This window comes from Canis lupus, chromosome 4 (genome assembly GCF_011100685.1).
Source record: "Canis lupus familiaris isolate Mischka breed German Shepherd chromosome 4, alternate assembly UU_Cfam_GSD_1.0, whole genome shotgun sequence".
In the NCBI taxonomy this organism is placed as follows: Eukaryota; Metazoa; Chordata; class Mammalia; order Carnivora; family Canidae; genus Canis; species Canis lupus.
The window spans coordinates 58,921,637-58,949,144 of NC_049225.1; the positions used below are offsets into that span (position 1 = coordinate 58,921,637).

Sequence of the window (27,508 nt, forward strand, 5' to 3'; positions counted from 1 at the left end):
TTGGCCCATAGTTGGAAAAAAATTCAGCCTGTAATTTTTTATAGCTGATCTCTTTAATTTCTTTTTCTTTCTTTTTTTTTTTAAGATTTTATTTTTATTTATTCATGACAGAGAGAGAGAGAGGCAGAGGGAGAAGCAGGCTCCGTGCAGGGAGCCTGACATGGGGCTCAATCCTGGGTCTCCAGGATCACACCCTGGGCTGAAGGTGGCCCTAAACCGCTGGGCCACCAGGGCTGCCCTGATCTCTTTAATTTCTGACAGCTCTATCACATTTATACTACTGAACATTGTTTTCTCTCTGACACAGGCCCACTGTATACCTAGGCTTTTGGTCATGTGAAACTTTTCTTTCCTGTCCTCTCTGTCCTGTTTCATCCCACCCATTGATTCGTCACTTTACATTGTCTTCTTCTAGCTGAGACAAGGTAGGAATTTTCCATGAGGAACTCTGTAGAGGAGGTGGGATAAGAAATGTAACTATAGGGACTCCTGGGTGGCTCAGTGGTTGAGCATCTGCCTTTGGCTCAGGTCATGATCCCAGGGTCCTGGGATCGAGTCCCACATTGGGTTCCCTGCAGGGAACCTGCCTCTCTCTCTGTGTCTCTTATGAATAAATAAATAAAATCTTAAGAGACAAACACAAGATATGTAACTATATTGATTTGGGAGAATGATAGCAAATCTGCCCAGCACTGCCCAGTCTGGAAAGCCCAGGTATGTTGTTTTCTCATGTCATCCTTGAGTCATCCCTTAGAACAACTCATTTCACAGTTGAGGCAATAGAACTTTTCAATATTTGAAGTGATCCTCTCAAGGTTCCTCAGTTGTGAAGAAGCAGAACCAGGACGACATAGATTTCTGGGTGGCAAATCAAGTGTACTTACTGCAGTTTTATGCTAAGGTTCGATAAGTAACGATTTAATTGTTTCAAAGTTTGGGTAACCCAGCTTACAAAACATTGACCCTCTGCATATGAGGGCATGGTGAACAAGATGGACAAGCTTACTGCAGGGTCTTAGCCAAAGTGAGGTGTGGGTGGCTCCCATACTCTGGTAGGGTTCACAGTTCCTCTCAAGATACAACTTGTTTCCATTTCCACAAGCTTTTAATTAATATCTACTATGCTTCTGGCACAGCTGCAAGCCCAGGAAAGGAAGTATGAATAAGACCATCCCCAGACCCCTGGCCCCTGTGGGCCCCAGCTGATCACCCAGGTTCTCCGGCCCTCATGGCACCTCCCAGAAGGCTTTCGGGTAAAGGGCCTGGGTGTCTGAGCTCACAGAGGTCTCCTTTCCCTGCAGTCCTCCGGGCCTCACATGAGCAGGAGAAGGAAGCCCTTACCCAGTCCTTTGAGGAGGCCAAGGCGACCTTGCAGGTGAGAGGGTAGGCCATGGCTGACTCTGTGGGGGAGGGGAGGCCCTGAGGGAAAGTAGCATGGCCTCTACTTAGATGTGAGGGGCATAAGTGAGTGTCTTCTGTGTATCCAGCCCCTTGATGTGGTGATGGGGCTATTAGCTCAGGAGGACTTGGTCTGAGATTAGGATTGGCCTATTTCTCTGAGGACTGTTGTTGGAGGATCTTGGGGTACCACATTGTGACTGGGCTGCCAGGTGGATACAGGCAGGCATGTGGGAGCACGAAGGAAGGCCTCTGAGCCAGTTTATCAGGTCAGGGACTCCCCAGAAAGATGAAATCTTAGCTGGAACCTGAAGGGTAGGTTGGAATTCTTCAGATGAAGAGGGGTAAAAAGAGTGCCCTAGGCAGAAAAAAAACAGTGTGCTTAAAGACATGGAGAAAAAAGGAAAATCTGGATTGCCCGTGGAACTGAAAGAAGTCTAAGATGAAGAGTATGAGTGGGAGGGAAGTAAGGTTGGGGAGGAGGTGAGGGCCAAGTGCTGGGGCCCGTGAGCCATATGAAAGGCCTGCTCTATCCTGAAGGTCATGGACCAGGTTTGGTTTGGGTGCGAGAAAGTAGGAGGCAGGGATGTCCCTGGCAGCGGGAGGACTGGCAGGTGCCTGGCCACAGAAGCAGTGAGAGGGAAGACTGGGAAAGTGCAGAGCCCTGTTCAGGTGAGCTTTGAATGCCAAGTTAGCACCACCAGCCTTGAACACTGGGACATCGTCCCTGAGGGCAGAGGGAGTCCTTGAAGGCTCTATGACGAGAGACGGGGCAGGTGTGTTTCAAGCAGTGGTTGCAGCAAATCAAACCTGCATTATTGGGGAGGGCAGAGTGAAGATAGATGGAAAAACCCAAAACTGCCCCCTCGCTGGGATATGCAGATGTCCACCACAGCCTTTATGAACCAGACTTTGACCATCTCCCTCCCACTCCCTTCTCCAGGAGACCATTGATGAACTGTCGTCACAGCTGGAGGTCTTCCAGGCCAAGATGAAGAGGGTAGAAGAGTCCATTCTGAGCCGAGACTATAAGAAGCACATCCAGGTAGGTGGCAGGGAGGGATTTCCCTTCTCAGATCTCCAGGGAAGTCAGGGTCTGGGCAACAGGAAAGGCCAGGCCCTCTTCAAGGGCCCAGACTTGACACTCTTACTTTCACAAGGGCCTGGAAGAAACAGGATCCCTGTGTCATTGAAGGGGAAAGGAAGGATGAGAGAGAAGCATAGGGAAAATAGGAAGTGCTTGGGCTCTGGATTCGAAAGGAACTACATGCAAAGAGCTAACCTACCACTTAGCACAAGCATCATCACCTATCTGAATGACAGTTCCTCATCTGTGGTGGTAGTGGGACTTGCCTCAGAGGCTAGTGTTAGGCTAGAATGAGGTCAAGTGTATTAAGCACTTACCATGAGCCAAGGGAGGGAGGTGACTGGTGAGAGGCAAACAGTGATTTGCAAGCAGAGTGGGAGAGAGACAGGTACTCCCTGCATCCCCTCTCCCTGCCTGCTGGTCTAATGAGATCACTCTGTGTCCCTGTCTAGGATTATGGGAGCCCCAGCCAGTTCTGGGAGCAGGAGCTGGAAAGCTTACACTTTGTTATCGAGATGAAGAACGAGCGTATTCACGAGCTGGACAAGCGGCTGATCCTCATGGAAACAGTGGTCTGTGCTTGGAAGCAGCTGATGGGGGTGGGGGGAATGTGTTCTCAGGCTTCTGCTTTCTGGGCATTTCCTCTGTAAAGTGCGTGGAGGGAAGGGACTTTGAGGAGGCTCCAGCCTGGTCTGCACTGGCTTTGACCTGCCCTGGCTTTGACCCATGCTGACCCTTGAGACAGCTGAGGCTGGCCTGTGGCTGATCTGGATCAAGCAGTGGCCCCTTCTCATCCAGACCCTGTGCTTTTCTTGGCTATTCCTGTTGCTATAACTTGGGTGACAGCAGGGCAGGTACCCTGGCTCATCAGGAGGGACCAGGGAAGAAAACAAGGCTGAAAAATCAGATAGAAAGGCAGCCAGAGTCAGCAAGGGCAGGCCTGGAGAGTGGTGGGCATTGAGCACACAGCTGGCTTTGTTTCCGTGAGAAGGGAGGCCTTGGGAACCTAGGGTTGAATCCAAACAGAGATTATGTTACTCCAGAAGAAATCTCCCTGCTGTGTGTGCCACACGACCCATATTCTAATCAGACCATCTCAGATGTTCCTGTGAATTTTGTTCAGCCGTTCTTGTGGAAGAGCATAGCAGACACATGGAATTTTATTTATATAGATTATATCCTTCTGACTTTAGAGAACCAAAAATATCCTTTCTCTTATGAACTGATGGAGATGTTAGATGGGAGTGGCTGTATTCTTTTCCTATGTCTCGTGTAGCAGAATTAAAAATTGGCAGCCCCTTGTTCACTCCTTAGTTACACTTTTTTTCTTAAGTAATCTTCCTGCTTCACGAAATGTAACATCTAGTCCAGAATGAGTCAGGGTTTTCAGTGACCACAGATAAGAGGTAGGTGATGGCACACATTGTGCCATGTGAGTTTGGTGGCTTCTCTGAGCTCCTTCTGATTTGTTACAGAAAGAGAAAAATCTGATGTTAGAGGAAAAAATCACCACCTTGCAGCAGGAGAACGAGGACCTCCATGTCCGGGGCCGCAACCAGATGATTATGTCAAGGTAGCTGTTGCCCTGCCTCCTTTCCTCCCATCACCACCATTTGGTCAAAATCTCCAGTTGGGAAGGTCTCAGAGAACCTAGGGAATGGATTGACATGGGGCGGAGGGAGGGCAGGGGTGAAGGGCAAGCCTTTCTGGGGAATGTGGCCCCTCTTTCCTTGGGAGTCAGGAATCCCAATGGACCAGCTCTACCCAGAAACCTAAGTCTCTGTGCCCGGATTGGTATCTGTCCCCATCCTGGCTAAGCAGGCTCCATGGCAAAGCCCAATACAGGAAGAGGACACAGGAAATTTCTAGCTGGGATGGCCTAATGAATGAATGAATGCACATGAATGAATGAACTCATTCTGAAGGCTTAGTAAATGAGGGCCAGTATCGTGTGTCAGACATAATTCATTGAATTCTTTACATATTATCTCACCTGATCCTCATTACTCTACGAGCTGGTCCTCCTCCTATTGTCCCTCCCATTTTACAAAATGAGGAAACTGAAATTTGGCAAGACTAAATAACTCGTTCCAGGTTGCATAGCTAAGTGGTGGGGTACAGCTGAACCCGGAGCTGTGGCCCCTGAGGGCCACGTTCCTCTGGCAACGGATCAAATGGCCTCCTGCAAACAAGAGGGCCCAGGAGCCCAGGAGGGCGGCCCACCTGAGGAAGGCCTCCTAGAGGAAGGGGCTGGTGTGTGCAGCCGCTGACAGGCTCTTCCCGCGGCCGCGCCGCCCCGTCTGCATCCACAGGCAGCTCTCCGAGGACGTGCTTCTCGCCCGCGAGGCCCTGGAGAAGGAGTCCCAGCTGCGGCGACAGCTCCAGCAAGAGAAGGAGGAGCTGCTGTACCGGGTCCTGGGGGCCGACGCCTCCGCTGCCTTCCCCTTGGCCTCCGTCACCCCCACCGAGGTCTCCTTCCTGGCCAGCTAGGGCCCCGGCCTGGGACCGCCACGACGCCTGTGGTGGCAGCTCCCTCTGGAGGACTCACCAGAGAAGACAGCAGAGGCCTTCTTTCTCCCGGAGGGGCCGAGGGCAGGAGTGAGATGGGGAGCCGGTGTGTGCCCAGTGACCCTGGGGGCTCGGGCCATGCAGGATCACCCTTGGGGCTTTGGGGCCCCAGGTGTGCCTTCCCTTGAGTTGGCCCAGGGAACAAGCAAGAGGAGTCCTTCTGTCCCTCCCTGTTCTCTCTGTTCCACTCAGGGAAGTCCTGAGCTTCTCCCAGGGGCAGCCATGGCTGCTGCGGCCATCTGACAAAGAGACAACCCCCTGGTCCTGACTTGTCAGCTTCCCCCAGATGTTCCTGCCTCTGCTCAGGCCCTCCCTTAGCCTCAGTTTACTTCTCCTCTAAAACAGCCAGGGGAACTGCACGAATGACCCTTGAGTCACTACGGTGTACCATTCTAGGATAGTTTGAAGGTCAGACTAGGGGCTGGGGGGCAGGGGAGGAAGTGGGCCAGACCCTGGGAATCAACAGGGAAAGGTGAGCAGCTGGAAAGGGGGTCACTGGAAGCTCTTGGGACTGGGGTGCCAGGGCCTAGCCCAGCCAAGGCATGGGCTGGGTATGACATGGGGCATGCCACTGCTCCCAGTCCCAGAGTCCAGCCAGCCCAGGAGTTGAGCCAGTGCTCCTCCCCCCTGCCCAGGCAAGCAAGGCTCACTCCTCAGCCCTCTGGATCTCTTAGTCTCCGTGTCACCTGGACGCAGGGCCACCTAGTGGGTCTGGGTACACTTAGCTGCCAGTGTTGGAACCTCATCCCTGTACAGACTAGGAAACCAAGGTGGGGAGTGGGACCCACAAAGCCAGGACAGGAACTCATCTGTCATCCAGCCCTTAGCTTGTTGTGCTTGTTTTTCTTTCCAGGCTCTGGAAAGATCAGAAGTGTGACTTGGTCTTTGTCCTCCTTCCTCTACCTGCCCCCACCCACTTCCAATCTCTCATACTCCTGCTCCTTACCTTTACTCGTTCTGCCACCCCTGATGCCAGGCACCAGGACCCCAGAACCTGGCCCTGAGCTTCCCCATCAGTGCAGAGGGGTGGCCAGACTAACCTCAGCAGGCCTGTCCAGCCCAGACCGTCTATGGATTTTATATTCTTCTCAGGAAGCTTCGGGTCAGCTGGACATGATAATGATAAAATAAACCCTCCCTTGCGCAGAGCATTTTAATTCAATGCTCTCACATACACCTCCCTCCCCTCAGCCATCTAAGATCCTTGAAGCCCCATTCTTATCTCTCTTCAGAGCAAACTGAGATCACAGGAGCCAGTGAGATTCCCCAGCTCCAGCCCCAGGCCCCAGACCAGCAAGTAAGAAAAGTCAGTCCAGGAGAACTGAGGTTGGCTCTATCATCCCAGACTGCCTTCTTCATTCCCTTGGATCTGGTCTTCAGCCATTTCTTGTTCTAGGAGTTCAGATGCAAATCTGTTTCTCCATTTCTCCCCTAGTAGGGCTAGGGGAGTGCTGAGCTGTTTCTCTGGCCACAGGCAAACAAGTTATCCATCTCGGAGTCTTGGAAACAGCTCTGGAGTCAAGTATACACGTACTTCTTCATGCAATGTTTCCCAAAGTTTGTCTGCGATGCACTAGTTCATTGCACATTAATAGGCATGACCAAGAAAAGAATTGGTAGCCAAGCAGTTTGAGAAACTCTAGGTTCAATCAAGTTAAACAGACCTGCAGGACTTCTCAGAACCTTTAATGTGCTAATGTGCACTGCAATTTCCAGTGTGTCCAGCATTTTCTAAACTCCTTTGACCAACTTTCTACCCCAACCTAAGCACTTCAGGCTGCAGTATGCACTTTAGAAAGCATCATTTTAATTGAGAGGGGCTGGTCTGCAGAAGGGGCAAGCGGGGAGTGAGGTTTCTCCCTCATATAGCATGTGGTGGGTGCCAGGAGCTAAGCTGTGGTCACGCCCTCACCCCAGCAGACAAGTTTATCTGGCCCCTGTGTTTTCCCCGGGTGAGGGAGGAGGTGGCCCCTCACTGAGGACCCCTGCTGGTGGCAGGGATCATTGAGGAAAATGTCCTGGGCCTGAGTGACTTGCCGAGAGGCTCTAGGCTCCCTCTTGGGATATTGGTACCCCAATGGCCCTAGCTTTGCCCAGCCTTGGAATGGGGCCTGATGTTGGAGTGAAGGCTGGCCATCAGAACAGGTCAGGGCTTGGAGGGAAGCTGTGAGGTTGGTGGAGGCAGTGATGGACAGCAGGGTATAAGGGGTGATGTGAAGGTTCCTTTTGTAGTCCTTGTGCGAGTGACAACTCCTGGGCATCAAAAGCACCAAGGGTCACATAGTAACCTACCCCCATGTCTGCCCTTGGCTCCACTAAGATGCCAGCAGTCAGGGAGGGCGCTAGGAAGGGGCAGGGGAGATGTGACGGCTTCCTGTGTTCACAAGGACATGGGTGGTGGCAGTCCCCATGCCCTGGAGGTTGGTGGCCTGGCAGGTGTAGATGCCAGAGTCCCCAACCTGAGCCTCTTCCACGTACAGGGTGCTCCCTGCCACCTGTTGTACCTGGCCCTCTTGGTGAACAACACTGGCCCACTTGCTGACATAGGGGGATCGGCCCAACTGAAAGGACAAAAAAATAATTGTCCATCAGCTACCCCAGGTGTCACCTCTGACTCAGGCACCAGCAGGCGAGTAAGAGGCACTGTGTATTCCTTCAGGAAAAGGACAAAGGGACAGTGACTCGCCCAAGGTCGTACATGCATATCAGAGCACCTGAAAGGGCAGGTTCTTTGTGGCAAATGTGAGCTTCTCAGGTCCCTGGGGAGAAGCTGGGGTCTCCTCCCCTACCCAAGGAGATACAGGAAGTACCTTGGCTGGGAGCACCGCCCCCCTCCCGCCCCAGTGTGGCACTCTGGTTTTGTGTGATTGTTAATGGGTGCTACCTCCCCAAAGCGGGGTGTGGAGGGGAGGTGGGGTTCTATTAAATTGTTTGGGAAACACTGAGTTAAGCAAAATTAAATTGAGACTCAGACCACTGTGTCTGTCGCATGTGCATGTGAGTTTTGAATCTCCAAGGCAGGTGGTGGTTATAGGAGGCAATGTTTTCCTAAAAACACTTTTTTAGGGGTTTGAGGCTGAATTTTTCGGTGCCCTACCATTCCAAGGAACACGCTGGGGAAAGGCCAGCACAGTGAAGCCATGTCTCCCAACCATCTGTGTGGTCTTTTCCCCTTGCTATGTCTTGGTTTTCGTTTTGGGCAAGTGGGAGAATGTTCCCCCACTCTTTCCCTCTTGTGGCCTCTGGGGAGCTCACCTTCACCATATTTTTGTTGGTCTAGCCCCCCCTCCAGGGTCATGTCAAATTCTAGCTCTTTCAGGAAGCCCTGTGAAGAATTTTTGAAGTTGTCAGTGCTGGTGGATCTACCGTTTGACCCAGCTGCTTTCCAGATGTCTGAGGGCTCTGGGGGTAAGTTCTTTGAGAGGAAGGAACATCACAACCATCTGTTGAACAACACCTTAGGAACGTCTGACCTCCAGCAGGTACCCAGGAGACAGTTGCTAATGGATTTTGTCCATCTCTTACTACACACACCAGCCATGGGGCCTGAGCACTTGCCCAGCCCTGTATTCATGAGATTTGGGCCCATCCAGTCTCAACTTGAATGTCACCTCAGAGAACACTCCCTGACCACTCTATCTCAAGAAGACCCTGTCACATTGCCCTATTGTATTCTCGATGTAGCACTTCATATTCTCTCCATGATCACATTCATTTCCCACGCCTTCCTCCCTATTTAGATGGTAAGCTGCAGACAGCAGAAGCCATAGCTCTTTTTGCCTCATCATTGTGGTCTTTGCACTAAGTACAGTGTCTGGCATGTGGTGGGTGCTCAGTAATTACTGTTGGATTAATTAACAAAGGAGCAAATTATATATTTTATACAGTAATCTAAACAAGGAAACTGAGGCCCAGAGAAAGGGAGGTGATTTGCCCAAGGTCACTCAGAGTACTGGTCTAGCAGTGGTTCTGCTCTGCCACGATCCTCATCCTAATTCCTCACTCCCATGCTCCTGCCCAACACACCATCACCACAGACACACATACACACCTCTTCTTCCCCTCTGCTTACCTTCTGCCCTGGATATTCCCAGATAAAGTCCACAGCAATCTCCGGTTCACCCAGAGCCATACAGGTCACGCTGAAGTTCTCTCCAAGTTGAACTGATGTTGCTGAAGCTTGGATGGTGGGTTTGGGGGAGGAAGACGGGTCTACCATGGAAATGATGGGAGAGAAATGGTGACAAATGTGTTGACTGATTGTTAGAGCGATTAAATGAAATGAACGGGTGGATTGGTTAAGTTCGCAGAGGATGAATGGTTGGGGTGGTCGAACTGATAGAGGATGAGCAGTTGATGGAACAGGTGATCTGATGGAGGATGGGTGACTGGAATAGTTGATTTGAAGGAAGACAGATAGATGAATGGAATAGTGTGACATGATTGACAGTGAGTGGATGGACAGCCTGCATGGATGCAAGGTCGCTCAATAGCTGATTGGCTGGCTAGACAAGATAGTTGACTACATGGAATGTTGTTGAAAGCTGGTTGATTGTTTAGTCCCATAATCCACAGAACCCGAATCTGAGGTCCCTGAAGGAGGCATCTCCCCCATATCCTCCCTTCCCTGCCCACCCAGGCCCTAGGCCCATGCACAGTTGATGTAAATCAGCATGAACTTGGTAGAGATTTGTCTCAAGCCGCCCAGGCTGGCCAAGCAGAAGAAGGAGCCAGCCAAGGAAGCTCGGGGCTGGTGGATGGTGAAGCCCTTCTTCACATCGAAGGAGATGTCTCTCCCACCCCCTGGGATTTCCTCCGGGGGGATCTCCCGATGCAGCGACACCTGGGCCAGGGGGCTGGTCACCTGGCAGGGAAGTAGGACTGGTTGATGGCTGCGCAACTGTACCACCTCCTAATCCTCGGTGGGGACAAAGAGCTCCTCTGGGTCTAGGTAGGAAGGAGGGAGAGAGAAGAATGAGTTTGGCATAGATTAGTTTCCTGATGCTTTACCACCACCCATGAGCAGGAGGTCCCCTCATGGGGCCCTAAAATCGCCCTTTCCCTGCCCATCCCGGTTTTCAGTGCTTTTTCCTCTCTGGTGAGGGGTCCGAGACTGAGAGCTGAAGACCAGCCTGCGAGTTCCAGCGTCGTCATTCCCACTGGCATTTTGGAGACCCTGACTTCAGGGCGCCTGTGAAGAGGACCAAGGCCTTTCCCTGGCCGGCCTCGCCTTCTGCGCACGCGCAGTCCCGGCAGCGCCGCGCCCGGCGGCCCGAGTCCCCTGTGTCCGCGCCCCCGGGCTCCACCAGCTGCAGCGGCTGGGCTGCCCCCGTGTTTGATTCTGGAAGACAGTCGGGGGCTGGACCAGGGCGAGGCGGGCGGGGGATGGGGGCCCTGAGCCAGCCCGGGAGCACCCAGGGAGAGCGTGGAGCCGAGGCCCGTGCTCCCCCCAGGGCTCAGCACCCCCCACCCACCTCGTCCCCTCGAGGACTGGGAGCGGCCCCACCTGGTTTCCACTGCTCGCCTCTCACGGGCCCCCTGCACATCCGCTGGCATCTACTCCTCACAGAGCCTGTCCTCACATGGCAGATGGCATCCCCCGAGCTCCCTTGTGCTTGCTCCTTGGCTCCTTCCCTAGCAGGGGCTGGGGTCCCAGCAAATCTCACTTTAAGAGGCTGAACTGAGAGAGGGCAGACAAATCTCCTGAACCTAGTTTTATACCCCAGCCTTTGCCCAATTTTCTTCTGCAGTGGCGTGAGCAGTGCTGGTGGGGTCAACTTTGCCTTTCTTTCTGCCTTCCCTGTGTTGGCGTCCCTGACATCAGGGTGTCTCAGCCTGACATTCAAGCACGGGTAGGTGGGACAGTCGGCCTCCTTCCCTTCCCATTGCCACCCTTCTCCCTACAGGCACTACTTGCTGCCCCCAGAATTGGTTTCCAGTCTTGCGGGAAGCCGTGCCCCCCGTTCTGTTAAACCACTAGGCATCTGATGGGTCTTGGGAGCTCATCTTAATTTTTTTTTAACATTTAAAAAATTATTTATTTATTTGAGAGAGAGAGAGAGAGAGAATGAGCAGGGGGAGGGGCTGAGGGAGAGGGACAAGCAGACTTCCCGCTGAGCAGGGAGCCCAATGCAGGGTTCCATCCCAAGACCCCGGGATCATGACCTGAGCCACAGTCAGGAGCTTAACCCACTAGCCACCCAGCCACCCCCTGTTTCTTTTAGATGCTGGTAGTTGTACCTAATGGAAGCCCATTGTAGGTTCTGGACCACTTTAATCACTATCAAAACTGTCGTCAGATTGTGAACTGCTGCCCCATTCCCACTGATGCATAGGAAGTTCCTCTACCTTGTACCTCAGGCACCCCTGGCCTACCTCTTCCAAGTATACAGGTACCTTCCAGCGAACCACCTTCCCCCTGCAGCGCAGCTCCAGGGGATCCCCGGCCCTGCAGGCTCAGAGAGTCCCCACCTTCTGGAAGTGGCCCCTCCCTAACACCTGGGTCAGGATGGAGGAGGCGGGTGGGGCACAGGAGCCTCTGTGGGAGTACTATCTGCAGGGACTTCTGACTCGGGTCTGATTTGGGTTTCCTCCTGCCTGTGGCTCCTGAGGCCTTCACCTCTCCAGAGCTGGCTTCTGGACTTCAGCTGTAGGGAGACGGGGTGGGTGTGGGGCCCTGAGCCTTCACCATTCATCTCAGATTGGGTCCTCCCCTCACCCCAGCGGTTGACAGACCCCAGAGATCTGTAAGGAACCCTCATTCTTTAGAGAAAAATTATAAAATGCAGACCAATCAAGAAAAAGGATTACATTTACCCCAAAACTTACCATCCAGAGATAACCACCATGCCTATTTGAAGCATAGTTCTCCACGGCTTTTAAATGCAAATATTTTAAAGACATTAAAAAAATAAAATGGAGCAACAGAACACATATTTTTAATAATCTGCCTTTTTTCACTCGGTAATATGTTATGATTACCATTCCACATCAGTAAACACACATGTACCAAAACATCCTGAACCATTTGCATGGTATTTCGTGGTAGGTGTGTATCATGATTTATTTCTTTATTGTTGGGTATTTGGGTTTTTCCACATTCTTAGCCAAAATAATCAGTTCTGCAATGCACCTTTGACAGCTTCCTTCCTTAGAATGAGTTCCTTAGAAATGGAAGTACTGGTGGGCTATGGAAGGGAACTTACACACTTTCTTCCCCGAGCGGCCACCAATATTTCAAAACCTTCTAGAATATGCTCCAAAAGAGGTCACTTAACCTGCACTTAGATATGTCTAGCAGTAGGGAGCTCAGTATTTAATGATACTAGTAGCTACAATTGATGTGCCTATGTTTCTGGAGTTGTTCTAGCCCCTTTCTATACATTTTCTTATTTCATCGTCCTAATGACTGCAAAGTAAGTATTGTTCTTGTTTTACAGATGAGGAACTTGAGGCTCACAGAGGCTCACTTTCCACAGGTACTAGGCCGAGGAACAGGAGACCTGGGACTCAGACTTAGGTTAGCCTGGCTCCAGAGCCCATGGCAGCTCCACCGTAGTGTATCTTAAGGCTAAATGGATCTGACTGCTAGAAAGACATTAAGATGCTGACCCTCAATCTTCAGCTTTTACCACTGATCCAATTTTTCTTCCCTGTGGAAGAGGACGTAGAGCCATTCCGTGTGCCTGCCTGCCACCCCAGCCCCCAATTTTCTCTTCAAACAGAGAAGGTTGTGCAATTTCTACCAAGTTCTGAGGCTCTTTCTTTTCTGCTCTGGTAGTTCCCAGATACATCCTTCTCTCTTCATCCCCACTGCTACAACTCCTCAGTCCGAACCCTGGTCAGATCACACCTTGTCTGATATCTTTGGGAGGCTGATAGTTACTGCTGTAACTCCCAACTGGTCTTATTTCCAATCTAACACACATCACAAACCTCTTCTTAAACCATCCTGTTAAGACCAGTTACAAAAGTCTTGGGCCATCCCCATCCATCATGGGTAGCAGGTTGGGGGGTAAGGGCAAGGGGCGGGTATGGTGTTTGGGCAACAGCAACAGAAAAGATCCCAATGGAGTTTAGCAACTGTCTTTTTATGTCCCAAACCACCATCACCAACACATCCAGGTTCCAATGGGCAATAAAACAATTAATTCACAACAAAGTTAAGGTCTCCGTAGTGGGAACTTCTATAATGGGGGCCTCACCTGGCCTTGGAGGGATAGGGTACGGCAATAGCTTAAGGAAGGTTTGGTAGTTTGGGGGCAGGTTTATTCTGAAGTTCTTACATGGGGAGAGCACTTAGTTCCATGGAAAGAGAATTCTTCAACTCACACTCTGGTTTAATCCTTGCCATGGCCCGGAAATGAGCACCCAGCAAGCATTATTATCCCCCTTTTACAGGTTGAGAAACTAAGCATCAGAGAGGTCAGCTGGGCTCAGCATATTAATGAGGTGACCTAGAACACTGCAGTCTAGCACCTAAAAACAACGATTCTCTGAGGAATTATCTAGGCCACTCCAGAGAAAGGGTGGGAGCCTAGATGCACTGATGGAATATGGACTTTAGAACCAGGGGTGCTAGACTTTGAATCTTTGCTCCACTAAAAGCTAGCTGTGTGACTTTGGCCAATTCATTTAATTTCTCTGAGGCCCATTTTATTCATTTAGAAAATGGAAACAAAAACACCTGCCCCGCAGGACTGTTGTTGTGTCTATTAAATGAGATAATATACGGGAAGCACTGAGTGCAGTGCCTAGCTTACAACAAAAGCTCAATAAATTTTCATCAAGAACAATGTATTCATTTCCAATTGTCACTGTAACAGGTTACCACAGACGTGGTGGCTTAAAACAACATGAATTTATTATCTTATAGTTCTGAAGTCAGAAGTCTAAATTGGGTCTCATTGTGCTAAAAACCAAGGCGTCGGGGATTGGCAGTCCTTTTGGAGGCTCTCAGAAAATCTGTTTCCTTGTCTTTTCCAGCATCTAGAGGCTGTCCAGATACTTTGGCTTATGGCCCCATTTAACTCTCTTCAAAGCCAGCACTGTTGGATGGAAGCTTCCTCGTGCCACCACCTCCCTTGTTCTGCCATCCGAGTCCCTCTTCAGCTTTCAAGGTCCCTTGTGATGACATTGGGCCCAACTGAATGAATGAACAATTGAGACCACTTCCCTACATTAAGGTCAATTAACTAGCAAATTTGATTCCATCTCCAGCCTTAATGTGTCTTTGCCATGGAAGGTTCTGGGGATTAGGATATAGATATCTTTGGAAGGCTGATAGTCTACCTATCACAAATAATTTTTTTTTCAAATGCAAATATAAAGCTATGATTTAACAGCCAAGCTTCCATAAATAGAGGCCTTCCATGAAGCAGAAGCAAGCCAATCACAGGGCAGGATAAGAGAGGGCTCGTGGTACTTGCTGGTTCTTTGTGTGCCTGACTGAGAAGCTGTTGTTACAGCAGCTGGCTGGAGGTATCTCTGGGTCCTGGGTCTGAAATTCTATTTGATCTGGAGTTGAAATCCAACCAAGAGCTGGGCTGGCCTGGTCCCAAGAGCTGGGGCTGCCCAATTCTGACCGGGCCCACCAGGACCTCCGCTTGGGGGGGAGCACGCTGCAAACACATTTTCCTGAACAGACACTGGGCTGAGGAGGGGAGGAAGTGGCTCTCTGGGAGCCATCAAGATGTCCCCAGCTTTGGAACCTCTGGGTTTGCCAAGCCAACAAACCACCTGGGAAAATTTAGGGAAGCTGTCAAGTCTGATCTCAAGATGTGAGGATGAGGATAATGATCATAAATAAAAACCAGTGGGCACCCAGGCTCTGCACTAAGTGCTTTCTGTGCTTTATGTTATGTGGTGCTCTCACAAAGGGATCTGGAAAGGGTTTGGATGATCGTGCAGTCCAACCTTATCATTGTGCAGATGAGGAAGCTGAGCTCACAGAGGGGATCCTGCCAAGGCAGCACAGACAATCCATGGAAGAGCAGATCTTAGGGGTTTGAGTGCTCACCCCCCACCATGCTGTCAGGGTATTCCTGGGAAAGGCAGAAAGGAGGGGTCTCCGGGCGCCCCGGGAGAATAAAAAGATTTGAGATAGATGTCCATACCTGAAATGACACAGATGAGCAGGAAACAGGACAGCCAGCACAGGGCCTGGGGGTCCATTGCAGGGGCCTTGCAGCTCAGAAGATGTGGCAGCAGGGGCTCCCAGGAAGAGATTAAGGGCTGAGGAGTGTGAGCAGGGAAGTGGCAGGGACTCCTGAGAAAGGGAGAGGAGGGCCTGACTTCAAAGTCAAATCCAAGTCCTGAGTCTAGGACTCCAAACAAATTCCTTTCTCTGGGTCCCTGACGTGCCCTCACAGCACTCTCCCCACCCAGCCAAGGTGAATAGAGCTGTTCAGAGCTCTGCTGCTCAGGAAAAAACAGTCCTGCAGCCAGGAGAGGAGTGTCCCCCCAGCTGGGACACAGCTGGAGGGGTCACTGAAGGTCACAGGAGGGTTATGAGGGGGCCTGAAGGACAGGACTGTTTGAGGACAGAGCAGGTGAATGTGGTCTGGGAGGGATGGGGCTCGAACAGGACTTAAATGGGGGGCGTTACCACAGGTGGGGTTGTGCAAATCTGCAGGCAGCCACCCACTTCTGGAGAGCCCTCAGATAAGAATGGCTAAAAAAAAGAAAAAAAAAAGAATGGCTTAACATTAAAAAAAATATATATCTGGAAACTTTATAAATTTCTGTGTCATCCTTGTGCCACACTAGTGTTCTCTGTATGCTTCCAATTTTAGTGGATGTGCTGCCTAAGGGAGCACTTACCATTTTTAAATGCTTAAAAACCTATATTTGGTGACACAGGAAAATGTTATAAAATTCCAATTTCAGTGTCCATAAATAAAGCAGTGGAAAGAGGCCACACTCATGGGAGTCCGTACTGTCTGGGGCTGCTCTTACACGACAACTGCCAGATGGAGCGGCTGCCACAGAGACTCACGGCCCACAGAGCCTGAAATATTTACCGGCCGGTCCTCAGCAGAAAATGTTTGTCAACTCTTGCTGTAAAGGTTGGTGTTTCTAAAAAAATAATTTTATTGAAGCAAAGAATATGTAAATAAAATTCATTTTCAAAAAAAATTACAGATGAAGCTTAAGTTCCCTTTGACACCCTGACTGCCACCCCCACCCCCACCCCCCACCCCGTTTCCTCAGAGGTCACTACCTGGGTATGTGTTCTTCTAGATCTCTGCCTGCATTTACAGAAGCCTAGGTGTGTATCCATAAATAAATAAATGATTGTTTTGTGAATTTTTTTTCTGTAGATAATTTCAGACTGTGCATAGTTTTTTTTCTTTTTTTTTTTTTTAAGATGTTATTTATTCATTCATGAGAGACACAGAGAGAGAGGCAGAGACACAGGCAGAGGGAGAAGCAGGCTCCATGCAGGGAGCCCGATGGGGGACTCAATCCCAGGACTCTGGGATCATGACCTGAGCCGAAGGCAGACGCTCAACCACTGAGCCACCCACGGGGCCTATAGTTTCCTTAAACTTGCTTTATAAACAAAAACAACAACAAAAAACCTCAACAATGTTCCCTGGCTCCCTGTAGAGACCTACCTTTATACTTTTTAAAGTGCTACATAATATTCTGTGGCTTTATTATTCCCCTACCAAAGGACACATAGTGTGTTTCCTTTTTGCTGTTGGAAACAATGCTGCAAAGAGCAAGAAGGAGTGTTTCAATGCTCAACTAGCTGTATGTCCTTGAAGATTTAACACTTGTTAAATGAAAGAATGGGACTCCACACAGCCACCCACAGGAGCGGATGTGTGTTTGTGACTCAGGAAACACCAGCAGGCAAGTCCCTCCCACGTAGCCTGTAGCCGTAAGCCACCTGCTCTTCTGCAGAGTTTGGTGTACCTTCCAACTATTGGTTGTAAGCAGGTAGGAAGCCTCCTGGCTTCTGGTTGAAACAGGATTCCCTCGGTACAAACTCCATGGTCATTCTTGGAAGTAGTGTGGGAGGGTGGGAACTAGCAGAGAATGGAGAGCCTCACCTTGCCACTTGCTGTGTGACCTTGAGCAGCCTCTTCTCTTTGGGCTTCAGATTCCCCAGCTATTTAAGGAGGATGTGGGACACTGAGAGGAGCCAGAGGGACCTGAGAGGTGATGGTGTAGTGCTCTCAAGGCAGATGCTGGGAGCTAAGGAGGGCACCTTGTTGAATCCATGTTCTCTCTGATTGTTCCCCAGTGGAGAGATTGCACAGAGAGTATCCATGCAGCCCAGCCCAGCCCATGGCCCTGGAGAATGTCCATGGAGCCCAAGGTCCTGAGTCTGGATTGTGAGCTATTACATGCTCCTGGAGCACCCTGTTCCCCTCCGACCCACAACACTTACCACAGTTTGTTGTTCACAGGAATTTGTGTGATTGAGTCATGAATGTCCGTCTCCCACCCTCTAGGGGGTGAACTCTGTGAAAGCTGGGGCCAGGCCTATATTGCTCACCCTTTATCCCAGTCCCCTAGCACAGTGCCTAATACTTTGTGGGCATTAGATAAACATCTGCTGAATGAATAAATGAGCCTGGTTTCAACAACACGGACATAGCCTTCTCTTTAACCCATAGGCTCCCAAAGAGACAAATAAAGAGGAGTGGGGAGCAGAGGGGCTGGGGTACAGACAGTCCAGACAACATCTTGGAATTAGAAAGGTCACTCTCTTCTTGGGTGTCAGCCTTCAGGTGGGCCGGGGGTGGGAGGTGGGCTGTGTCTGGAATAGTAGACCTTGGGAATAAATACTCAGGGAAGCTTTGTATTCATTCATTCATTTATTTCATTTATCAAATATTTACTGAGAATCTACTTTACCAAGCAATAGAGACATGAAGAAGACAGATATTAGCCAAAATCACAAAAATAAGTATCTAATCACCAACGAGGACACTGTTATGATAGGGAAGAACAGGATCCTAGGAGAGCCTATGGGGAGGGGTGTATAAAGAGCACTGGAGAAAGGATCAGGAAGGAATTTCTGAAGAAGTGCTATTTAAGGAGAAACCCACAAGAAGAGTAAGTTTCTCCCAGGCTTACAAGAAGAGCTTTCATTCCACGGAAATGGAATGTTTCAATAGAGTTTTGAAAAAAAAAAAAAAAAAAAAAGAGTTTTGAGTGAGTCATGGGATCTTGGAATCCTAGATAGAAAATCTCAGAGTTATAAAATCCTAATCTCACAAAATCCCGAAACAAGCACTTAGAGATTTTCAACAGTAAATGGAACCTTAGACTTGAATGTTAGAGACTAGAGTCTTCAACATGTAAGAACAAAGGGAATCTTAGGAGGTAGTTTATTCCCATCCCCTTCTCTCTACTATTTGTACAGATAGTAACAGAACAAAACAAAAGTGCATGATTGTAGAACCCAACCAGAACTCTCACCTCTTATTATTAATAAATTAGGACCCTATCCATTTAATAAATAATAAAAATAATAGCAACAATGCTTATATTTATTGTCTCAATGCTAGATGCTAATTGCTAAGTGATTTATATCATTACCTCAGTGAATTACAACATCAAACTCGTGTGGTAGGTATTCTATAAAACTCGTGTATTATAACTAAGAAAACAGAATCTCAGGGGGAATAAAAATGGTTAATGACCCAGCTAGCATGTGGTGGAACCGGAACCCTGGTTCTTTGCTAGGGCTTTCTTTGCTCATTTGCTTTTTAATTTAAAGACTGTGCTCTAAAGCATAGTGCTATGCAGCTTTTTCTAATTACAGCTGCTTTCAGGCCCTTTTCACAGTGACCCAAGATTTCCTGCAAGGGGTCAAGGTAATCCCTTGGCCCGACTTGGCTGTGGGGTAATGAGCTGCCCGGAAGGTCTATAGTACACTCTCACGTCAAAGGAGCCTTCTGAAGACCTAAAAGTACTGTTAAACCTAAAAGAAGTGAGTCTGTTAACGGGATCCAAGAAACAGCATGGCATCAGGAAACAGTTCCCATCTTAGGGTAGGCACTAAATAGCTATGTTATGCTGGCTTTAGCAATGGGGCTTCCCTGGCTTCCAGGTCAGGTCTTTTGGGTGCGATTATAGTGCCTGCTATGTCCACCTCAGTTGTGGAGACATGATGCGTGCAAACATGCTTTGTGATTTATGAAATCTATGTAAGCATTCTAAGGTTCAGTGGTTTGTCTTCTACCTTGTGCATGAGAGTGTGGATTGCTCTCTCAATGGAGGGGAGGGGGAGCAATTTGGAAATATAAGGAGCCTCTAAAAATATTCACTACTCTTTCATCTGGAATTCAAATTTTAGGAAACAATCTCAAAGCCATGCTGAAAAATTCAGAATCAACTTAAATGTCCAAGGTGATTAGATAAATAAATTACATTACCATATAATAGAATTTGGCATAGTTATTCTCAGCGTTTCAGAGTATCTAATCACATAAAATAGTGTTTACAACAAATTAAGGTGTATCAAGGATAGAACAATATTTACAGTAAGTTCCAGGTTTTTGTAAATAAAAGTATACGTGTGTGGCACATAAGTGCTCTCCATCAGTGTTGCTGTTATAATCATTGCTGTTGTTGTTATATAATTTTAAAAATGATGTTAATCACAGTGTTGATGTAGGCTACCTTTATTTTTTTTTTAATTTTTTAAATTTATTTATGATAGTCACAGAGAGAGAGAGAGAGAGAGAGAGAGGCAGAGGGAGAAGCAGGCTCCATGCACCGGGAGCCCGATGTGGGATTCGATCCCGGGTCTCCAGGATCGCGCCCTGGGCCAAAGGCAGGCGTAGGCTACCTTTAGATTGTAGGATTATGGCTTTAAATTATTTTCATCTTTTGATTATATATATGTATATGTATATATTTAAATTTTTGTTTATTTGAGAGAGACATAGAGAGAGAGCATGAATGAAGAGAGGGAGCCCGATGCGGGGCTTGATCCCAGGACCCTGAAATCATGACCTGAACCAAAGGCAGATACTTAACCGACTGAGCCACCCAGGTGCCCTCATCTTTTGATTATCTGTAATGAACACCCAATATTTTTACAACAAGAGAAACAACAAAAGTCATTAGAAAAGCGGTTCTGTGATTTTTTTAAGCCAATTTTTGTTTGCATGCTATTTCTCCATTTCTCCACCTTCCAAGTGACCTGCCTGCCCCAAAACGAAGCATCCTCACATCACTGAGACTCTATGGCTGAAAATAATCCGCTTCATGTCAAGTGGTTAGAAACTCTCTTTCCCACAGAGAGGAGCAACCCCCAAGTCTTTCAAAGGAATACCAGGCACTGAGACAGGCCTTTCTTGTGGAGGAAGAGGGTCTTCCTGGAGGTCCTATGAACATTACTCCAGGGCTCCTTCCTTGAGTGCACTTAAAGTGAGACCCCACTCTGGGACAGCACACAGGGCGCACCATCCTGATGGAGGCCGGCAGAACTGGCATCGGCCAGCAGGTGGCAGTATCTGACCACTCCCAGCTTCTCCAGAGCCCAGCCCCCAGATCTTGAACCTTTCTCCTCTGAAATTAGAGAGACAAGGAGGGGAGAGAGTCTGGAATCCCAGTCCATTGTTCTGCCCACATCTCCACATCACATTGTCTCTCTTACATACACTTTGGAAGGGCCACTCTATGTAGGAAGGGGCTTGGAACAGCACCAAAAAGATGAAGTCATCTTAGTAGGTTTCCGTCCCATATTTGCCTCCTTCCAGGCTTTGTGTCCACCAGCCAGTGAGGTGGTGTGACATATACTTACTTGCTACTCCACAGCCCCTGGATGTTTATGTTGTTTCCTTTCTGTGGCTAAAAGTAAGGAGTGGGACCTCAAAAGCTCTGTCTGTATTTCAAATTATTTTCTTAGGACTGATTCTCAGAAATGAGATGTTCAGTCAAAGAAAATGAACAATCTATTAGCCTTTTTTCTGCAGCTCAGAGAATGAGGCCCCGGGCCCAGCAGTCAAGGGGGCCAGGCTTTCAATCTGGGCTGACTTTGGGCAAACACCATATTTTCTCTGAACTTCAGTCATCTTTACTGCAAATTAAGGATACGAACAGCCCCTACACTTGTACACTAGATCCCATTCTCTCCCCAAATATCGCTCCCATCTCTCTCCATTTCTTTATCTGATCAATCCCACCAGCTCACAAATATGCTGTGATGTCACCAATCTTTTTTTTTTTTTTTTTTTTTTTTTTTTTTTAGATTTTATTTTTTCATGAGAGATACAGAGAGAGAAACAGAAACACAAGCAGAGGGAGAAGCAGGCTCCCTGCAGGGAGCCCGATGCAGGACCCAATCCCAGGACCCCAGGATCACGACCTGAACCAAAGGCAGATGCTCAACCACTGAGCCACCCACCCAGGCACTCCTGATGTCACCAATCTTAAATCAATAAACAAACCAAAACCCTCCTCTTGATCCCCACACCCCCAACCAGGAATGACCCATTTTCTTTACTTGCTTTTACAGCAAAACTCCTGAAATAAGTAGTTGACACTTGTTCCCCTAAGCCTGTTCCTATAAGGTCATTGCTCTCAATACTTCACTGAGTCAGCTCTTCACAGGATATGTGGATCTTCATATCGCTAAATACAACGATAGATTCTTGGGACTTGTCCTACTGGACCTAAGGGCAGCAAAGAGCTGACCACTCTCTCCTCATTCAAACACTTTTTTCCACTTGGTTTCCAAAACACCACACTCTTGGGTTTCCTTGCACATCACTGCAAGTTCTTTCCCAGTCACCTTTGCTGGGTTCTTCTCCTCTTTCTGATTCTTTTTTCTTTTTTTAAGTTTTTAATTTAAGTAATCTCTACACCCAACATGGAGCTTGAATTCATGACCCCAAGATCAAGAGTTGCTCTTCCAACTGAGTTAGCTGGGCACCCCTTTTCTTTCTGAATCTTTTTTTTTTAAAGTAGGATCCTTGCACAGTGCAGAGCCCATTGTGAAACTTGAACTCATGACTCTGAGATCAAGACCCTGAGATCAAGAACTGAACTGAGACCAAGAGTCAGATGCCTAATCAACTGAGCCACCCAGGTGCCTCCTTTCTGACTCTTAATATAAGAGTGACCCATAGTTCTCTTTTCTTTTGATGAACTCATCACTTTCTGTGGCCTTGAATAGTAGTTATATGCATGTGACTTTCAAATATGCATCCCCAGCCCTGACCTCTTTCTTGAATGCCAGATTTCTGTATACAGCTGCCTCTTTGACATCTCCTCTTGGATATCTAATAGAAATCTTAAACAAACTGGTTGAAAATGGAAGTCAATCTTTTTCCCACTTTCACTCCTCAAATTTCTCCTTCTGAAATTTTGTTCATCACCGTTCATAGTAACTCCATTCTCCAGGAGCTCAGACCAAGATCCTTGAAATCATTCTTGACTCCTCTCTTTTTCTCTCACCTTTTAACCAATCCTTTATGGAAATCGTGTTAATTTTACCTTGAAGTATATCCAGCCTTTAACCACTTCTCACTGACTCCATTTATGCCACTCTGGCTAAGCTACCAGCATCTCTCATCCAGATTACTACAAAAGCCTCCTAACAGAGCTCCAGCTTCTACTCTTGCTCCCCACTAGTATTCAGTATTCTTGACACAGAAATATATCATTTCCAGAATATATAAAGAGCTCTGACAACTCAACAACAAAAGGACAACCCAATTTAAAGATGGGAAAAGGAAAAAAGACTAAATTGGGTGAAGGACTTAAATAGACATTTCTTCAATGAGGATGTATGTACAAATGGCCAATAAACCCATGGAAAGATATTTAACATCACTAGTCATTAGAGGAATGCAAATCAAAATCATGAGATTGGTATCTACCAAAAAGAGAAAAGAAAAAATTCAGCTATACTTCAATTATAAAAATAGAACACAAAACCACATAATACATTTCACACTGACTAGAATGGCATTAAAAACAAAAAGTACGGTGCACCTGGATGGCTCAGTGGTTGAGTGTCTGCCTTTGGCTCAGGTCGTGATCCCAGGGTCCTGGGATTGAGTCCCACAGCACGCTTCCCACAGGGAGCCTGCTTCTCCCTCTGCCTATGTCTCTGCCTCTCTCTCTGTGTCTCTCATGAATAAATAAATAAAATCTTTTTAAACACACACACACACACACACACACACAAAACAGAAAATGGCAAGTATTGCCAAGCACATGGAGAAGCCTGTGCATTGCTGGTGGGAATATTAAATGGTGCAGCTGCTGTAGGAACAGATCAGCAGTTCCTCAAACGATTAAATATAGAATTACCACATGAACTAGCAATTCTACCCTTAGTAAATATGTAAGAGAACTGAAAAGAAGTACTCACACCAGTATTTGTACACAAATGTTTTTAGCAGCACTGTTCATGATGGCCAGAAAGAGGAAACAACCTAAATGTCCATCAGCTGATGAATGGATAAGCAAAAGGTGATATATACGTACAATAAAATATTATTCAGCCATAAAAAGAATAAAGTATGGACACGTGAGGCAGCACAGAGGAATTCAAAACCATTGTCACCATGGTTAATTTTACATGTCAACTTGACTGGGCTAAGGGATGCCCAAAGAGCTAATAGAACATCACTTCTGGGTGTGTCTGTGATGGTGAGCATTTGATTCACTGAGAGATTAGCATTTGGTGCAGTACATTAAGGAACTGCCCTCACCAGTGTGGTTGGGCATCATGCAATCCATCAAGGGCCAAACGAAACAAATGGCAAAGAAAGGGCAAATTCAGCTTTCTCTCTTCTTGAGCTGGGATGTCTATCTTTTCCTGCCCTCAGACCACCCCTTCCCATCCCTATTCTCAGGCATGCAAAAAAATTTTTTAAAGATTTTATTTATTTATTCATGAGAGACACCCAGAGAAAGGCAGAGACATAGGCAGAGGGAGAAGCAGGCTCCTTGTGGGAAGCCTGATATGGGACTCGATCCTAGGACCCTGGGATCATGACCTGAGCCAAAGGCAGACATTCAACCAGTAAGCCACCCAGGCATCCCAAGGCCTACAGATTCTAACTGAATCACACCACTGGCTTTCCTCGTTCTCCAATTTGCAGACAGCAGATTATGGGACTTCTCAGCCTCTATAACTTCCTGGGCCATTCCTATTATAAATCTCCTCTTATATATATCTATTTCTGTCTACCCTATTGGTTCTATTCCTCTGGAGAACCCTAATACGATTATGCTAAGTGAAAGGAACCAGAGAGGAAAGGCCCCACATAGTACCATTCCATTTATATGATACATTCAGAATAGGCAAATCCATAGAGGCAGAAAGCAAATCAGTGGTTTCCAGGGGGCTGGAGGCGGGGAGAATGGAGTGTAGTTGCTTCATGAGTTCGAATTTTCTTTTAAGGGGATATGGAACTATGGTTTGGAACTATACAGAAGTAGTGGTTAGATAAAAATGTACATGTATTAAAAGTCACTAAATTGTTCACTTTAAAAGGGCTAATTTTATGTTATGTGAATTTTGCCCCCAAAGAAAGAAGAAAACAAATGTCACGTCCTCCTCTACTCAACACTCTGCACCAGCTCCCCAAATGCCTCAGCATGAAAGATTAAGTCCTTCCAATGGCCCACAAGCCCCCTCCCTCATCCCCATTTGATTGGGTCCCTCCTTATGTCTGTTCTCCTGGTTTTCTCCCTCCTTCTCACTCCACTGCAGCCACACTGGCCTCCTTGCCGTTTCTGGAACATCCCAGGCCTATGCCTGCCTTCAAACATTTGCTCCAACTGTTTCCTCTGACTGAGATGCTCTTCCTCCAGCTTGGCTACCTTCCTTACCTACAGGATCTTATCCTGAAGATTATCTTAACTTTCTTTGGGGGGGCCTCAGTGGCAGATTCATTGGCACTGATTTAGAAATTCCTGACTGGTTAATATTACCTTTCTGGGGGAGGTTGAAACAGATTAAGTATTAATTCCCAAGACCCAGTTTGTGAATTCAGTCTCAATGACACTATTTTGGGCAGATGGTTTTATTTTTAACAGATGTCATCATAAGGTAATTATGTTAATTTCTCCTTGGTCTCCTATGAGATTCCATTCATCTTTTTTTTAATTTTTTTTTAATTTTTATTTATTTATGATAGTCACACACACACACACAGAGAGAGAGAGAGAGAGAGAGAGAGGCAGAGACACAGGCAGAGGGAGAAGCAGGCTCCATGCACCGGGAGCCCAATGTGGGACTCGATCCCGGGTCTTCAGGATCTCGCCCTGGGCCAAAGGCAGGCGCCAAACCGCAGCGCCACCCAGGAATCCCTCCACTCATCTTTCTGGTCACAAATTAACATCACTCTCATTTGGATGCCTAGGTTGGGCTGCTGTAGGCCAGTATTGCACTTTATCGATCACAACTGCCCAAACTTTATTTTAACAATGACCTAAGCTTCTGTCTTCTGTAAGAGTGAATGCTCCCTGTGGACAGGTCAGGGCCCCACTTCCTATATGCTCACTTCAGTCTCCCAGTTCAGCATCTGGCATGCAGCAGGTACTCCATAAATTTTGTTGGGGGAATGAATACGTTGGGAAGGAAAAAATTCCCTGGCCTTTCAAGATCCTTCTAGCTGGATGAAGACTCAAATTAACAAGAGGCAGATCAACAGGAGAAAATCTAATTTACTTTCATACTAAGGGGAATCCACACAGACATGGAAATTCCAAGGACACTGTGGCAACGTGACACTTATATGAGCTAAGGAGTGGAGTAGGGGTCTGAGAAAGACCATTAGCAGGAAGGTAAGAGATGGCTGGAGAAAAAAGTTTGCCTTGTTATGAAGATAGGTTTCTTAGATAAATTGGAATGTCCTGTTAAAAGTTCTCTTCTTGGGCAGCCCGGGTGGCTTAGTGGTTTAGTGCCGCCTTCAGTCCAGGGCCTGATCCTGGAGACCCGGAATCGAGTCCCACATAGGGCTCCCTGCATGGAGACTGCTTCTCCCTCTGCCTGCGTCTCTGCCTCTCTCTCTCTCTGTGTGTCTCTCATGAATAAATAAATACAATCTTTTTTTAAAAAAAAAGTTCTGGGATCCCTGGGTGGCGCAGCGGTTTGGCGCCTGCCTTTGGCCCAGGGCGCGATCCTGGAGACCCAGGATCGAATCCCACGTCGGGCTCCCGGAGCCTGCTTCTCCCTCTGCCTGTGTCTCTGCCTCTCTGTGTGACTATAATAAAAAAAAAAAGTTCTCTTCTTGGGTGCCTGGGTCTCAGTCAGTTGAGATCATGATCTTGATAGTCCTGGGATCTGCCCTGAGTCAGTCTCCATGCTCAGTGGGGAGTCTGCTTGAGGATTTTTTCCCTCTCCTCTGCTCCTCCCCCTACTCATGCAAGCTCTTGCTTTCTCTCTCTTTAATAAATAAATAAATCCTTAAAAAAAAAAAGTCTCTTCTTGGTACAGTCTCTTTCCAATGTAAATTTAGGCAGTTGCGGGGGAAATAAAGAGCTTTTCCTGAATCTGTTGGTACAGATTGCTTTTAACTCAAAATAATCTTCATGCCAAAGTGGTTCATCTTGGAGCAGCCTGCCCTTGGCCCCTACAAATAGATGAAAGAATATACTTTCCAGCCAGGTCTTCTTGTGGGAGCTTTAGAGGATTCTGACCTAGTGACAGATTGAGGACAACCCTCTGCAAAAGCCTCATCATTATCTTTTGGATGAGCAAATTGAAAATCAAAGTCTTGTCCATGCAAACTCAGCAGGTGAATAGCAGCCCAGGGTTGCCATCAGTCTATCTTTTCACCAAAGCAGAACTTCTAAGGAGGTGTAGGGTTTGGGAGATACTACTGACCTCTCTACTGCAGGATCACCTCCTCCAGGAAGTCTTTACAAATATCTGGGGGGACAATCATTCTGTTTCCTTTGGATTCCCAAATAGTTTATGGTGTTCTGTGTTCTAGGCGTTTTCCACACCGCTCTGGATTTTAACTGCTGGTCTCTTTGCCTTTTCTCTTAACCACACACTCCGCAGAGCCGAGCTCAAATGAGCATCCCTCTGGAGCCACTAGGCCCAGGTTCAAGTCCCAGCTCTACAAGTTACTAGCTGTGCCACGTTGGTCAAATAACTGGACGTCTCTGGGCTCTCCTGCTCCAGAAAGTGGGTAAGTAATGTCACCAGCCTGATGGGGCTATTGAGGAATGTGATCTGATCAACCAGATACAGGGCTTGGCCTCAATTCTGTCAAGCCTCAATGTTGTTTCTCAACGAAGCTTTGGCGAGTGGTAGGGATTTGGGGGGAAACGTGCGGATGAGGGAAGCCCTGACGTCCGGCCCTGAGCGCCGACGACCTTGGCCGAAGCCCCCCACCTTCTCTAGGTCTGAGCCCCGACGCGGGCTCTCCTGCGGGGCCCCTCCGGCTGGTGACATTCTCAGATTCCGGGAGCGAATGAACTTGCGGGCTGCGGGGGAGGAGGCAAGGCGGGGCGAGC

At 47.9% G+C, this 27,508-nt stretch overlaps 1 protein-coding gene, 1 long non-coding RNA gene and 1 other non-coding gene across 5 annotated transcripts in view; 1 reads left to right on the forward strand and 2 right to left on the reverse strand.

Moving 5' to 3' along the window:
* The window catches only part of CCDC69 (coiled-coil domain containing 69), a 36,679-nt gene extending 28,636 nt beyond the window's left edge, over positions 1-8,043 (forward strand). The window contains exons 5-9 of the mRNA XM_038534985.1: positions 1,302-1,375; positions 2,342-2,443; positions 2,938-3,057; positions 3,961-4,058; positions 4,798-8,043. Of these exons, the coding sequence (XP_038390913.1) occupies positions 1,302-1,375; positions 2,342-2,443; positions 2,938-3,057; positions 3,961-4,058; positions 4,798-4,975 (572 nt within the window). The 3' untranslated portion in view covers positions 4,976-8,043. The remainder of the gene's footprint in view (positions 1-1,301; positions 1,376-2,341; positions 2,444-2,937; positions 3,058-3,960; positions 4,059-4,797) is intronic.
* On the reverse strand, positions 708-27,470 carry LOC111095589. 3 transcript variants are annotated; one of them, XR_005358400.1, is made up of 6 exons: positions 17,113-17,469; positions 15,660-15,725; positions 15,169-15,320; positions 9,918-10,000; positions 9,126-9,265; positions 708-2,561 (listed from the first exon to the last, which is right to left on the reverse strand). It is a non-coding gene; the product is annotated as an uncharacterized LOC111095589 (long non-coding RNA). The 3 variants fall into 3 exon arrangements; XR_005358401.1 differs by lacking the exon at positions 708-2,561 and adding an exon at positions 2,932-3,491; XR_005358402.1 differs by lacking the exons at positions 15,660-15,725; positions 17,113-17,469 and adding an exon at positions 26,871-27,470.
* LOC119871691 lies at positions 15,765-15,870 on the reverse strand. Its single transcript, XR_005358762.1, has one exon. It is a non-coding gene; the product is annotated as a U6 spliceosomal RNA (small nuclear RNA).
* Positions 27,471-27,508: the final 38 nt, after the last annotated feature.